The sequence below is a fragment of the Schistocerca nitens genome, chromosome 5, assembly GCF_023898315.1.
Source record: "Schistocerca nitens isolate TAMUIC-IGC-003100 chromosome 5, iqSchNite1.1, whole genome shotgun sequence".
NCBI lineage: Eukaryota > Metazoa > Arthropoda > Insecta > Orthoptera > Acrididae > Schistocerca > Schistocerca nitens.
In genome coordinates this window covers 563,604,732-563,618,835 of record NC_064618.1, presented here as the reverse complement: position 1 = coordinate 563,618,835, position 14,104 = coordinate 563,604,732, and the positions used below count along the sequence as shown (strand labels likewise).

The following is a 14,104-nucleotide window of genomic DNA, read 5'->3' as shown; positions in this document are numbered from 1 at the left end:
CCCGAACCGTGCAAGGCGCCTGAGACCGCAAGGCTACCCCGGGCAGCAGGAACACGAAAAACGTTCGTATTTAACACAGAGTGGGAGAATTTCTGAGGCCTAATATATACGCACTCTCTTGTTCACAGCTTTACGTCTCTATGGGAATGCCAACATACAGAATCAAACTTTTCAGCATTTCGGCATATTGTCTAGCTTTGCTTAAGTCATTTTGCAGTCGTTCTCTCACAGTTATTTCGAGTCCAGCGTTACACATTTGCAGAGCAATTTCATAGCCCTTGCATTCAGTTCTGCAATCACACGAATATTTACTGAGCTTTGCTTTCACAAAACAACATTAATGATACTATTTATGCATCACTACATGTTCTGACACCTTTCATCACTTTTTCCGAATAGGAGGTAATTTACTGAAGGTAATTTACCAATATTTACGGAGCGATTTACCAGTACACCCGTATGCACCGTCATATTGACAAGCTAAACGGAGTAACATTTTGGTCTGCGGGAAATTAAAATGAGTTCGATCTTCGTTTCACTAATTTAAAAGATTTATAGCCAAACAAGAAATTACCACATTCAATGTATACTAATCAGAACTTTACCGGTTAAAGGCAATAATGTGCCAAAATGGAAGACGGAAGAGTGGACAGACTGATCGAAGCCACCTGATGATAACTTGAGGTATCAGATTCAGATGACACGTCTTTATCCAAGCTGGACTTTATCCATCTCCCAAAGTTTTGTAAAAACAGTTTGGATCATCTGAAAGCTTGAGTTCTTTGTTTTGAAATACAGTGAATGGTCTGTAATGAAAATCTTTGAGTAGTCTATGTTTGATACACGGAAATGAGTAGTGTTGATCTGTGGTGCTGGTGTAAACCACGTAAGTAGCCAGTGAAATGTTTTATCACATAATTTTAGTGCATTTATTTCCGTGACAGTTTTATTTGACGTGAGTACACTGGAAGTAGTATTCAGTGCTGTTAATGATTATATATGAATGTATTAGCTCGTGCTATTAAAAGATGCCCACTTTCTCATTTGACACATTTCAGTTATAAACTGGTTTGACATTTTTTTTCTCCTAATAATCAAGATCAGTTACTTCAAGCAGCGTATACGTACACCTTTTTTTCGCTTTCAAATATGACGTCCCGCTATTAATTTTCCCCAAGTCATCCTAAATTTCAGAAGAGATGGATGATGCAATTCATGTTTGCTCCTGGCTATTGATGAATTTATTTAGATAACTAAATCAAAAATGCAACAAAACAAATACTACAGAAATGTAGTTTCGGAAATATTTACGTTGCGTAGATTCCATATATTTTAGACAGACAGTTGGAAGAAACGGTAATTTAAAGATCTGGTTAGTTCATTACCCATATTTGCACCCCTCTTGATCGCTGTCTAGTTGTAGATGAGTAGCCGTTAATATATGAAACGTTAACCGTCAGTCATCCCTCGTGTGTGGAAGCAATACGTAGTCCTTATGTTACCATTACGAACATACAGACGAAGGTTTTTATATATACTGCCAAAAAGTGCTAGAAAACTTTGTTTCGCAAGCTCTGACATTATAATGTTCTTCTATTTTTTATATGTAATGTGAAACTAACGGGCGAAATACGGATTCATGGTTGAGTCAATGTAAAGCATAGGACTATAAAATATTTTGAAATTGAGGGACATTTATAGCCAACTGCACTCGAAAGTGATAAGGAAATTGTTGAGAATAAGTCTGGAATCTAATCTAGGATGCTGATGTGTAATCTTCGGAAATACAGAAGCGTCCGATTCCACCCGTCTGCTTCGGCCCATGACGTCACAACTACGACTCCAATATGGCGCCTATGACGTCATTACGTAAACATGACCACAAACACGAAAATACTGTGAAAAACCAACACACACACACACACACACACACACACACCCCACAAAAAACCTAATGAAACTAACGAGACAAGCGTGGGAAATTGGGAGTGTTTGGGTGGGGACAAAGTAAATATAAATAAATTTAGACTCACACCACCATATCAAACCACACAAAACGACGAAAATAACCGACAACACAAAACTCCCCAAATTATCCTTAGGAATCGGACACTTCCCTTGAGCTATATATCTCAACATCAGCTCTCGATCCCACAAATAACACTTCCCTTAACCTATATAACTTAACATCAAATCTCGATACAGGAACACATACAGCAACCACACATTGGAATTGAACACTTCCCTTGACCTATATAGGTCAACAGAAACTTACGATATCAAATCGTAAAACCCAAAACTACAACCACGTCCACAATCATAACTACCTCAAAAAACACAACAAACCAACAATATTGTAATCAGACACTTCCCTTGACCTGTTTTCCTTACGACACTCCACATACAGCCGTCCCTGGTCCAAGACGCCGGAACTTTAGTAAGCCTCATTTCTTCAAGATACACTGAACACTTCACGACTTCATCCAAAACTCTGAATAGTTGAAGAAATTTTATTAGAGACAACGCACTGTCCCCCATCATCTCCGACATGCGAAAACTGTTGACCTTGTCAGTCATACCCATTCCTACCAAAGACATAAAAAAAGCTATTTACCAAAATTCACATACAATGAACAGAAAAAAGCTACAATAACATCGACATAACAAAACCAAAATTGTTAACTCACTGAAAAATATTCCGCTGAAAGCACAGTCACTACCGATACCACACATGTGCAATGCTACCACACAAATGAACCCCATATGCTACGTAACACACTACCAGAGAGAACCACCGACCACAACAATACACCACCTATAAACGTGCCACACATGCAAACTAAACCAAAAACAGCACCTAACACACAACACGTAAACAAACCAGCAGAGAGCACCACCAATCACATCAAAACGATACCTACAAAGACGCCACTCTCACAAACTAAATTCCACTCTGTCGTGATGTCACACACCACAACAGCCTTACATCATGGGTCAAAGCCGACGAGTGGGATCGGACACTTCGGTCGACCCTAATCTTCTTCTTTGAAGGTTTACATCAGGCTTTTCAACTAAATTATGTGCCAAACCCTATTGTAGACTTTGGAATAAATAAAAATTGAACGTACTGGTTTGACGGATGTGGATGGTATTTACAGAAATGATATTCTGAATAGCATTATGACAGGCTTAAATAATGTGATTTTTGACAAAAGGTCGTTGCAAACCCATTAAGTGTGAACATGTGAAACTGGTGTTAAGAATTTTGTCGTGCCAGTCACCAAAAAAGAGAGAGAGAGAGAGAGCTACGTCCTGTATTGGTAGGTTTAGTAGAACCGAAAATCTGATAGTATGTTTTAGAAGTAAACTTTCTACAGCTTTCATTTATTGTGCATAAATATTGCTTGAAGAAACGGTATGTATATCCCAACAGTGTCTGCTAATACACCTCTGATGGACAATTCTCAGTCCTGTAGTTAAAATACATTTAGATACACAACTGTGCATTGGTTGTCCATGAGAGTTGTATTAGCTGATGCCTTGAGGATAGAGCGCAATAAATTTACTGTAATTTATATTAATGACAAACTTAATGTCACATAATAGCTGATGTTGTTGCTAGGTCTTCATTCGAAATACTGATTTGACACAGTTCTCTGTACTGTTGTATCCTGTTGAAAGTCTCCTTTTCTGTATAGCTGCTGTAACATCATGTTTTAAAAGTTTCTCGTCTCATCTTGTCTGTAGTGCTTATTGTACGCTTTTCACGCCCATACAAGGTTACACTCCAGGCAATTATTTTTGGGAAAGATTTAACATTTTTTATTCAGTATAACAAATTGTTCCTTTTCATGAATGCCTTTCTTGTTATTGCCACTCTGCATTTTATTTTCTGCTTTGGCCATATTGTTATTTTACTGTCAAAGTGGCAGAAATTCTCTATTACTTCTATTGTTGTAAGATACCTGCACAGAGCTATATCCCCTTGACCACTCAAAGATCACACTGTTGTTGCCTGAAATGTCAAATCACCGTGTATGCCCAGGAGTACATGGGTGTCAAAATTTGGATGCTGGGACTCCGTGCAATGGTTAGTTGGGCCAGTTAGCCACTGCTGTGGTTGGGTGGTGCTGCCTGTGGGGAGAGCACCTAGCTGGAATGGGTGGAACTAAAACATAAAATGTGTGAATGAAGAAGCACAGGCAGATGGTCAGACTTCCTCAGCAGTCTCGCCAGATGGGTCAGATCAACACATTGCAGAGATATAATCCCAAAATATTTCGTTCCTTAGCTACACTAGTGGAGGAAAACTGACTAAAAAACAGATAAACGTATGCCCCAGAGTAGGTGTAGCGGAACAGATGACTCATTGTTTCTGAATACAAAATCATAGTTCTTCACAGAACAGATCGAAAACAAGGACAGTAAATGAGAATCGGATCTGTATTAACAAAAAATTCATTTCCTGAACCCAATCCTTGCTCTCATGTAGCAAGGGCAGTGATCCTAGTCACGGTTACATCTTATAAGAACCTCGACATACTGCAACACACAACTTTTCACTGTCCTTTGACTGGTGTCATCATATCAGCCCATCCACAATCCATCGTCCACTCTGAAGTATATGTGACCTTCCTGAAATCTCTCACATGATCATTTGTACATCTATTTCATGTATCTCTATCCTTCAGTGCAGCAGCCCAGACATGACAGACCTATATGTTCTATGATAACAGTTTAATTCAGTGGTGAACAAATTAGAGTTCAAAAATTATTCACAACCATGGTTGTGCATTCATAGCTGAATGACCTACATCTTCACACATGTAGGTGGCAATGAACAGTACTCTTTATTATGGAATGTTTAGTATGGCACTGCTAGCCATTATCTATTCATGGCTTAAGGAAGATCCTGTTCCAATGACTCCTGACTACATTGAATAGCGAATGCTATATCACAGATGCCAACAAGCTACATAGCATAAAAGATGGCTACATGCAGAATGTCCTGAGAACCTAAAATTCTTTGACTCTGCATTGACCATACTACAGTGACCCATGTGTATATTCTTCAACATGTTATTGTAGTTGTGGTATCCCTTATCAGTGGCACACATCTTAACGGTGCCCCACTTTTACCACAATAATCCAAACTCTGAAACTAGCAATTTAGTCATTACCCTCAATTTTAACAGATGACATTCTTGTAGAAAATCTAGTTTTATGTTTTATCTTATAGTGTAGCTCGTGTAATTTTACCTGAAGGTCAGGCAGTATGGTTTTGCGATCTGGCCTCTGGGTGGAGAGAATTGGCCTGACCCCTGACCAAACCTTTTAATTCATTTGTGCTTTTACATTCCTTATGGTTTTAATTAAAGTGTTTTATCTTGCTTCGTACCTTTTATTGACCTTGACTACTTACCAGTTTTCATAGTGAATGGAATGCCTGCAGCTCAGGTGCATAAGTTGTGTTTCTTGTTACAAGAAAAGTCTCCAGTTAATTCAATTTAATACCCTTCAGTTTGAGGTAGTTTACTCTTTTTTGTTTTATACATGGCTTTATCCTAGCCTTCTTGCTTTTTTTCCATACTGGATGAGCATACTAAGGATCAGTTTGGTTGCCCATTTTATAAGAATTTTATTAATTTCATTCACCAAGGACAGAGAGAACATGACGCGATAGTTTGGTTCCTAGAACCCATCCATCAAGTAGTGTTATCAGGCAAACAAATCTTTCATGCTGATAGTTTAAGCCACTTACAGTATTTTCTCCCCTATAAACTTCTTTTTTTTTTTATTACATATGCACACAGAATGTGTCTGCTGAATAGAGTAATTATTTATATAAGTAGCCTGATGTATTAATCATGCTGTTACATTTGTTGCAGTAATGATGAAAGGTATCCTGGTACTCCTTTGTACCTTACTTGTTGTTCAAAATACTGTTGGACCACCTGTAACACAGAAGAAAAATGATGAAAAAACTGATGGAAACGAGATAAATGAAACCGATAATCTGGTAAGCTTGGTTAAAATTTCTGTTGCCCATACCAAGTTTTATTTTATGATTAAATCTGTAAAGAGCAGTTTATTTGTAACTTGTGATCTTGACAAATAAATTCTACCCTTTGCTCAGATCTGTTTTGAAGTTGGCTAATTTCCTTCATAACTCATGTAGATACAGTACTTGATGAGAGAAACATGTGGCACGTAGTTTTTTTTTTGTAGTGGATTCTACAAAGTGAGCTAAACAGTTTTAAGTATGTCTCTATATGCCCCTATTTGTGGATGCTGGATGAGGTGTTTTATGTGACATACGTATTTCTCAAATGGTCTGGATTTTGGATTGCCATGAGGAAACCTGGGTCCAGTTCTTGATGCTGCCAGTGACTCTGTCCTTGAAGAAAGGTCTCAGATGGAAAAATTGCACAGCTTTGTGAAGTCCACCGAGTAGCTATTTGAGAGAAGCCATGGCTCAGAGATCAGGAAAGATGACAGCTGCTGGGTCATCAGTTTGCTAACATTCCTCTCTATTTCACATCCAGTGACACCATCAGCAGAGGATAACATGGTAGTTATCCCCTGTGGCTCTCTAGGCCTGATCATGTTTATGTTCATGTTGTTGTTGTTGTTGGTGGTGGTGGTGGTGGTGGTGGTGGTGGTGGTGGTTGTTTTCACTAAATGTAGGCAGCACACTATTAACAGAAACGGACAGTTTGTTCTCTTCTTCTTCTCTCGGCATTACAATCCTGTGTGGGTTTCAGCATCATCAACAAGTTTCCTCCATTCTGGCCACTCCAGCACAGTTGTCCGCCATCCTCAGACTCAGTGATTTTATATCTTCTTCCGCATCATCTATCCACCATTTTCGTGGCCTTCCTCTCTGTCTTCCTCCGATTGACCTCCATTCAAAAATCTTTTTAGTTGTTCTTTCAGTATCCATCCTGAAGACATGCCCAAGCCAGGCTGTTCTTCTACTTTTTATAATTCTTAAGATTTCAGCTCCTTGTGTGAGGCCGTCCAGCTCGCCATTCATCCTAGATCTCCAGAAACCATTATTATTCTGAACTGCTCCATAGATCTTACACAGCACTCTACGTTCAAATTTCCTGAACTGTTGCTCATCAACACTCATTAGCATCCATGTTTCACATCCGTGGGTTACTACTGGTTTGATCATGACCTTATATAGTTGCAGCTTCATCTGCATATTGTAGAGTGTGTGTCCTCTTGACCGACTCCTTTACTTATGCTAAACCAATTGCTCAGTTCTCCATCTACTCGCACTGCAGCCTTGGAACCAGGCAATGTTGCTTCAATAAGTGAGACATACTTAGATGGTATACCAAACAGTAGCAAATCATTTAGCATTTGAGCTCTATAGAGACTCAAAGGCCTGCTTGAAGTCTATGTAGAGGTTATGCAGCTCAATGTTATACTCATAGGCCTTTTCATGTATTTGCCTCAACACAAATATCTGGTCTTTTGTTGATGTATTAGGCCAAAATCCACACTGATATTCCCCTAGAATCTCTTCTGCATATGGTGCTAACCTCTTGTAGATAATACTAGAGAAGATCTTATAGGTTACATCTAGCAGGGTAATTCCTCGGTAATTTGAACAGCAGGTCTTTTCTCCTTCCTTATGTTTTGGTTGATTACACCTAAGGTCCATTCTTCTGGGATTCTTTCATAGTTCCATATCAACTTAATAAGTTTGTGGATCCACTTATGAAGATAAGTTCCCCCATTTTTTAGCAATTATGCAGTTATTTCATCGCTTCCTGGTGTTACATAATTTTTAAACAATACACTATCTTCCATAGTTCCTCTTTCCTCTATTTCCAGATCTGCAGTATTATCGAGTAGCTGCTTGTTCCTGGTAGGATTGCCCTCCAAAATTCCCTTGAAGTATCCTCTCCATACATCCAGAACATCTTGTTTATCTGTCAGCAAATTTCCCCTCTTTGTCCTTCCAAGCTGTTATTTTCGATCTATATTCTTGAGTTCCTTCTTTAATTTTCTTGTAGAACTTTCTTCTTTCATTCTTTTTAGTAGTGCTCTTCCAGCTCCTCTGTCTTTCTCTTCATGGCTTCCCTTTTTTCCTCCTTCATACCCTTTCTGCCTCTATTTTCTTTTCATTATACAGTGCCTGATTTGATCTAGTATTCTGCTGCAAGCATTTCAGTCTTGCTTCCTTTTTCTGTTCCACTGCCTGTCTACTTTCATCATCATACCAGTCTTCATTCCTAAGTCTCCCTGCTTGCCCCAGTATTTCATGTGCTGTTGGCCTAATGACATCTTTAATAGAGTTCCATTTTTTTCTATCATCTCCACCATCTTTCGTTTGTAACTCCTAAAGGAGTCAATCTGCTCTGGTACTTCTGAACAGTAGACCTATCTTTCAATTGTTCTATATTCCATATGTTTACTCTGGTACTACTTCCTATGGCAGCCATGGCAAGTTTCTCATTTTGGCCCTTACTAGGTAGTGGTCAGAATCAAAATTCGCTCATTTTCCATATCGGATGCCCATCTTTTTGATATCAATATATGGTCTATTTGGTATGATTCATTTGTTCGTCCCTTTGTAGATATTTTTCCTTGGAAAACGGGTACTTACTGCTCTCAACTTGTTTGCAGAAACAAACTGGGCAACCCTCATACCATTATCATCAGTTTCGTCATACAGACTTTCCTTACCAAGCATGCTTTTTAATGCCTTTTCCTTTCCCAGTTTTGCATTATAGTCGCCAAGAACTATTGTGGAATCATATCTGGGTATTCTGTCCCATACCTCCTCTAGTTGATCATAGATGATGTCCACAGTATTTTCATCTGATTCTTTTATTGGTGCATATGTATTGACAAAGGTCACATTGTGAAATTTGCCTTTCATATGCTGAGTAGATATTCTTCCATTATATGGGGTGAAAGCAATAACAGATCTATGCATATCCTTGGAGACTATAAACCCAATTCCGTACTCCCCTTGTCTCTCTTCTTTTCCTGGATAGATGGGGAGAATTTCTGCGTATAAATATCTCCTTTCCCCTTCCACCTAATTCCCTGCAGTGCAACAATTCCCATTCCATACCTTAGCACCTCTTCTGCAACCCTATTCATCACTCCTGTATGCAACAGCGTACACACATTCCATGTTCCAAATATAAGCACCAATAAATCCATGTTCCTCTTTCCTAACAGTTTGTCTTATGTAGGGGCAGTACAACATTCAGGCAGGGGTATCAACACTGCACTCAACTCTTGGAGGACTGGACTTTCATTTTGGGGTTAGCTCCCCTAGAGGGGTTGATGACGTAGCCTATGGAGTCCCCCCTACCCTATGGTGTGGGACCCACTTAATCTGGCTTCTCAGTCGAGATCACTCCGGCTTGGGTGACCCTGCCAGTAGCTAGACTACTGCCAGTACAGCTCTCGACATCATCAAAGCACACAAACCCTCCCGCCCAGCACTGAAGGTGCTTACGATAAGGCGGTGTCCTCTGAGAGGGACTGACAGTTTGTTAATTCTCAAAAAAATTGTCGATGTTGTCTTCTCTTTAGTTTTGAGGTGTCAAGTATGAATATCAGTTATACAATAACTTTATTATTTGAGATATTTCCACAATGCTTTGCACACACATACAAAAACTCGAAAAGTTTTTTTAGGCATTCACAAATGTTCGGTATGTGCCCCATTAGTGATTCGGCAGACATCAAGCCGATAATAAAGTTCCTCCCACACTCGGCGCAGCATGTCCCCATCAATGAGTTCGAAAGCATCGTTGATGCGAGCTTGCAGTTCTGGCACGTTCCTTGGTAGAGGAGGTTTAAACACTGAATCTTTCACATAACCCCACAGAAAGAAATCGCATGGGGTTAAGTCGGGAGAGCGTGGAGGCCATGACATGAATTGCTGATCATGATCTCCACCATGACCAATCCATCGGTTTTCCAATCTCCTGTTTAAGAAATGCTGAACATCATAATGGAAGTGCGGTGGAGCACCATCCTGTTGAAAGATGAAGTCGGCGCTGTCGGTCTCCAGTTGTGGCATGAGCCAATTTTCCAGCATGTCCAGATACACGTGTCCTGTAGCGTTTTTTTCGCAGAAGAAAAAGGGGCCGTAAACTTTAAACCGTGAGATTGCACAAAACACGTTAACTTTTGGTGAATTGCGAACTTGCTGCACGAATGCGTGAGGATTGTCTACCGCCAAGATTCGCACATTGTGTCTGTTCACTTCACCATTAAGAAAAAAATGTTGCTTCATCACTGAAAACAAGTTTCGCACTGAACGCATCCTCTTCCATGAGCTGTTGCAACTGTGCTGAAAATTCAAAGCGTGTGACTTTGTCATCGGGTGTCAGAGCGTGTAGCAATTGTAAACGGTAAGGCTTCTGCTTTAGCCTTTTCTGTAAGATTTTCCAAACCGTCGGCTGTGGTAAGTTGAGTGTTCAACCGTTTCTTCACTCACTGCAGGCCGACCCGTTGATTTCCCCTTACAGAGGCATCCAGAAGCTTTAAACTGCGCATACCATTGCCAAATGGAGTTAGCAGTTGGTGGATCTTTGTTGAACTTCGTCCTGAAGTGTCGTTGCACTGTTATGACTGACTGATGTGAATGCATTTCAAGCACGACATACGCTTTCTCGGCTCCTGTCGCCATTTTGTCTCACTGCGCTCTTGAGTGCTCTGGCGGCAGAAACCTGAAGTGCGGCTTCAGCCGAACAAAACTTTGAGTTTTTCTACGTATCTGTAGTGTGTCGTGACCATATGTCAATGAATGGAGCTATAGTGAATTTATGAAATCGCTTCAATCATTTGTAATAGCCCTGTATATTAACAGATCAGAATGTACCAGTAAATTTCATGTTATAAATAACCATTTAATGATGTTTTTCTGCTGTTGCATCTGAGGCCCGGTGTGATTGTGGTATTGTAAATGATATGTCATTCATTATGACTGACTTTTTGTTTATAGTCTGCAGAGTGATAATATCATTCTGGAATCAGTGTGTAGAATGTAACTAAACAGATGAGGAAAGGCCCAGATTTTCTGTATCACACACACGCTGATCTGCTTCAGCAGCATTATTCTGGAGAACAAGAGAATGGTCCATGTATTGACCTCGAATGTGTCCATGTGCCTGCCTTCTTTTACAGGCATGCTGCACACTTAATCTGTAGGTTTTACATGCAATACAAATCTATTTCCAGATTATATTGGGATCGTTTTGCCATTTGTACATGTTTGTCTCAGTTTCCATCTTGCCACAGGCATTGACGAAATGGATAGATCTGCAGGAAGGCACGATTTGTATACATTTCATTTATGTCACTGAATATGCTGTACTTATTGTTCCTATAATTATTTTGTGAATACTTGTAGAGTTTCATAATTTTATTTAGTCATGGAACTTCATAATCCAAAGAACACATTATGATGATCATTAGCATAATTTTATTTTTTAAATTGATTTTTAAAACTACAATTTTAATACTATTTTCAGTGAGTTATTGTCTCTTGTGTGTGTGTGTGTGTGTGCAGGAACCCCTTGGAATTGAGTACTCTCGTTACTTGAAAGAAGTTGTGACAGCACTAGAGAGTGATCCAGAGTTTAGACGTAAATTGGAAAAGGCTGAAGAAGCTGATATTCGTGTAAGTGGTATTCCATATCAGTGTTTAAAGTACCTTTTGCTGTAGTTTTTGGGATAGTTTCTTTTGATTCTGTTTAGTTCTAACAAGAGAATGTTCTGATCCGACATGTTGAAACCTACCCTGAAATTTTTCACATAGGAAGAATTTACGATAAGAAATGCACTGTCAAAATTTTAGCTACTAAGTCACACTGCAAGTATTTTTTTTTTTTTTTGGAAATGTTAAAGTTACTCATTTTTTCCACATGAAGAGCTACTTAAAACAGCTGTTTGTACAGCCCTTCCTGCCTAGTGCAGAATTGGTGAACAAAGAGAATGTAATGTCACATAACATGAAGTGCACTCATGTGTGAATGTTAAGCACTTAAATCATACCAAAAAGACTCAAATCATTAATTTTTTTAAAACTTGCAGTTCATATCAACAGCTACAGTTCATATCAACAGCTAAACTGTTGCAGATGTAATTACTGCACAAGTGACTAGTAGAGGAAGCCGGGCGGAGTGGCTGAGTGATTCTAGGCGCTACAGTCTGGAATTGTGTAACCGCTACAGTTGCAGGTTTGAATCCTGCCTTGGGCGTGGATGTGTGTGATGTCCTTAGGTTAGTTAGGTTTAAGTAGTTCTAAGTTCTAGGGGACTGATGACCTCACAAGTTAAGTCCCATAGTGCTCAGAGACATTTAAACAAGTAGTGGAAAGAAAATCAAGGCAGTGCATGATGATACAATACAAACGATTTGGTCAATTTGGAATTTTAATTTGTTGACAAGATATTTTATAACTGTTCCTGTAGTACAGTTCATACGATAATTTTTTGAACGGTGTGTAATTTACTAACTTCTTTATTCCCTAGTCATCACAATAATGGGAATTGTCTATTGGATAATGAAAACTAACATTGTCCTTACATCAGTTAAACCTGTTAAAAGAAAGCATGTCACAGTAATTACTAGTTATATTTAGACATGATTGGGATGCATAAGAAATGGTCATGGCCATTGTTCTGCATATGGTGCTGCATACTTGCATACTTGATCAAATTGGTAAAACATGATGAAGCAAACTGAGAATGCACAAATGACTTAAGTTTAGCAGTACTATTATGCTGATAAACCTGAAATCACACACAGCTATTGAAAATTATATTGTTCAACAGTTTTCTGAAAAAATCCTTTACACTGGCGAAGAGTTCTTGGGCTTCCAGCCGGGTGGCGGTGTCTTCAAACTGGGGACGGGCATCCACAAAGTCTCGGCACTTCACCAGAAGATGAGTATGTCACTCGTCGAAATGTCGCAGTTTGAAGACTCCGCCACCCGGCTGGAAGCCTGAAGAACTCTTCGTCAGCTGTATATGCCGGGAAAGCATACATTCACATCCTTTACACTGTTGAAAAATTTCTTTAGAAAGGTTGAATAATACTTTCAGTTCCAGATGGTATCTGGATTATGTTAACAGTCTTTACACCATTCTCTTGAGGGCAGAGGTGTTGTTGTGTCCAGACCACAAGTTCAACAAAAGCAATGAATTATTTTCTGCAACTGGTAAGAAGATGTTTCTGATGTAGTACTGAAAGTTATTCTCTCACATTTTTCCTGATTTTGCTATGTCAATTACAGAATTTGTGCTTCGAAACAGTTCTTTTTTAAATTTTTGCTCCTAATTTGCCTTGAATGCATTTCTTGCTCGGAATCGAGCTGACTGGCTTTATACTCAGCATTTTAGGGGAAAACAAGAAGCTTCATTTTCATGCCAGCTAAAAATTTCTCTGTAGCATTACCTGTTAGTGACAGTTCCATATCTTCCAAATAGTTTTTTCACACTTTTGCCATTTCCATTTTGATGCATATTTCACACCTTTTTTCTATTGATATATTTCACTTTCATATTTAAAATGAAAACAGCTTTGCACACTGCTTAACTATAAGTGTGGTCTCCTTCCTTAATTTAACCAAAAAATTTACAGCCTTTTCTTTGTCACTGAAAGTTAATATTGTTCACATTTTTATGAGCTGGCAAGATACTGTATTTTTGTTTTGGGTATTAATTAGCATAACAATCATCATTCAAACCTCAATTCATGAAATCACCTGTTATTTTCTATTTCTTTTAATTTTTTTCCACACAATTTTTAGCTAATCTCAATTCATTCAAATGAACTTCAAAGAAATTCACTAATAAATAACACATATGTAGATGTTCATAGGAAATAGGTGATTTCAGTTGCATATACTACATTCTTCATATTTAATCTTTGTGAGGTTAAAAACATTAATTGGCTTCTACACAACTGTGAAACCTGAACCTACATAAAGACGGATGCTATTAACAACCATGTATGAGATAAACAAACAGAAAATTAATAGACTTTTTTCACCATTGTTAACACTTTGTGATACTGCAGAGGCAGCTGCAAGGTGTTATGGATATACATGAGTGTA

General features: G+C 38.8%; 1 protein-coding gene across 4 annotated transcripts in view; it reads left to right on the top strand.

The window, feature by feature from the left end:
• Positions 1-727: 727 nt before the first annotated feature.
• Positions 728-14,104, top strand: part of LOC126259229 (nucleobindin-2) — an 88,318-nt gene continuing 74,941 nt past the window's right edge. For all 4 annotated transcript variants that reach the window (XM_049955845.1, XM_049955844.1, XM_049955843.1 and 1 more), the window contains exons 1-3: positions 728-886; positions 5,889-6,019; positions 11,555-11,665. In XM_049955845.1, the coding sequence (XP_049811802.1) occupies positions 850-886; positions 5,889-6,019; positions 11,555-11,665 (279 nt within the window). In that variant the 5' untranslated portion in view covers positions 728-849. The remainder of the gene's footprint in view (positions 887-5,888; positions 6,020-11,554; positions 11,666-14,104) is intronic.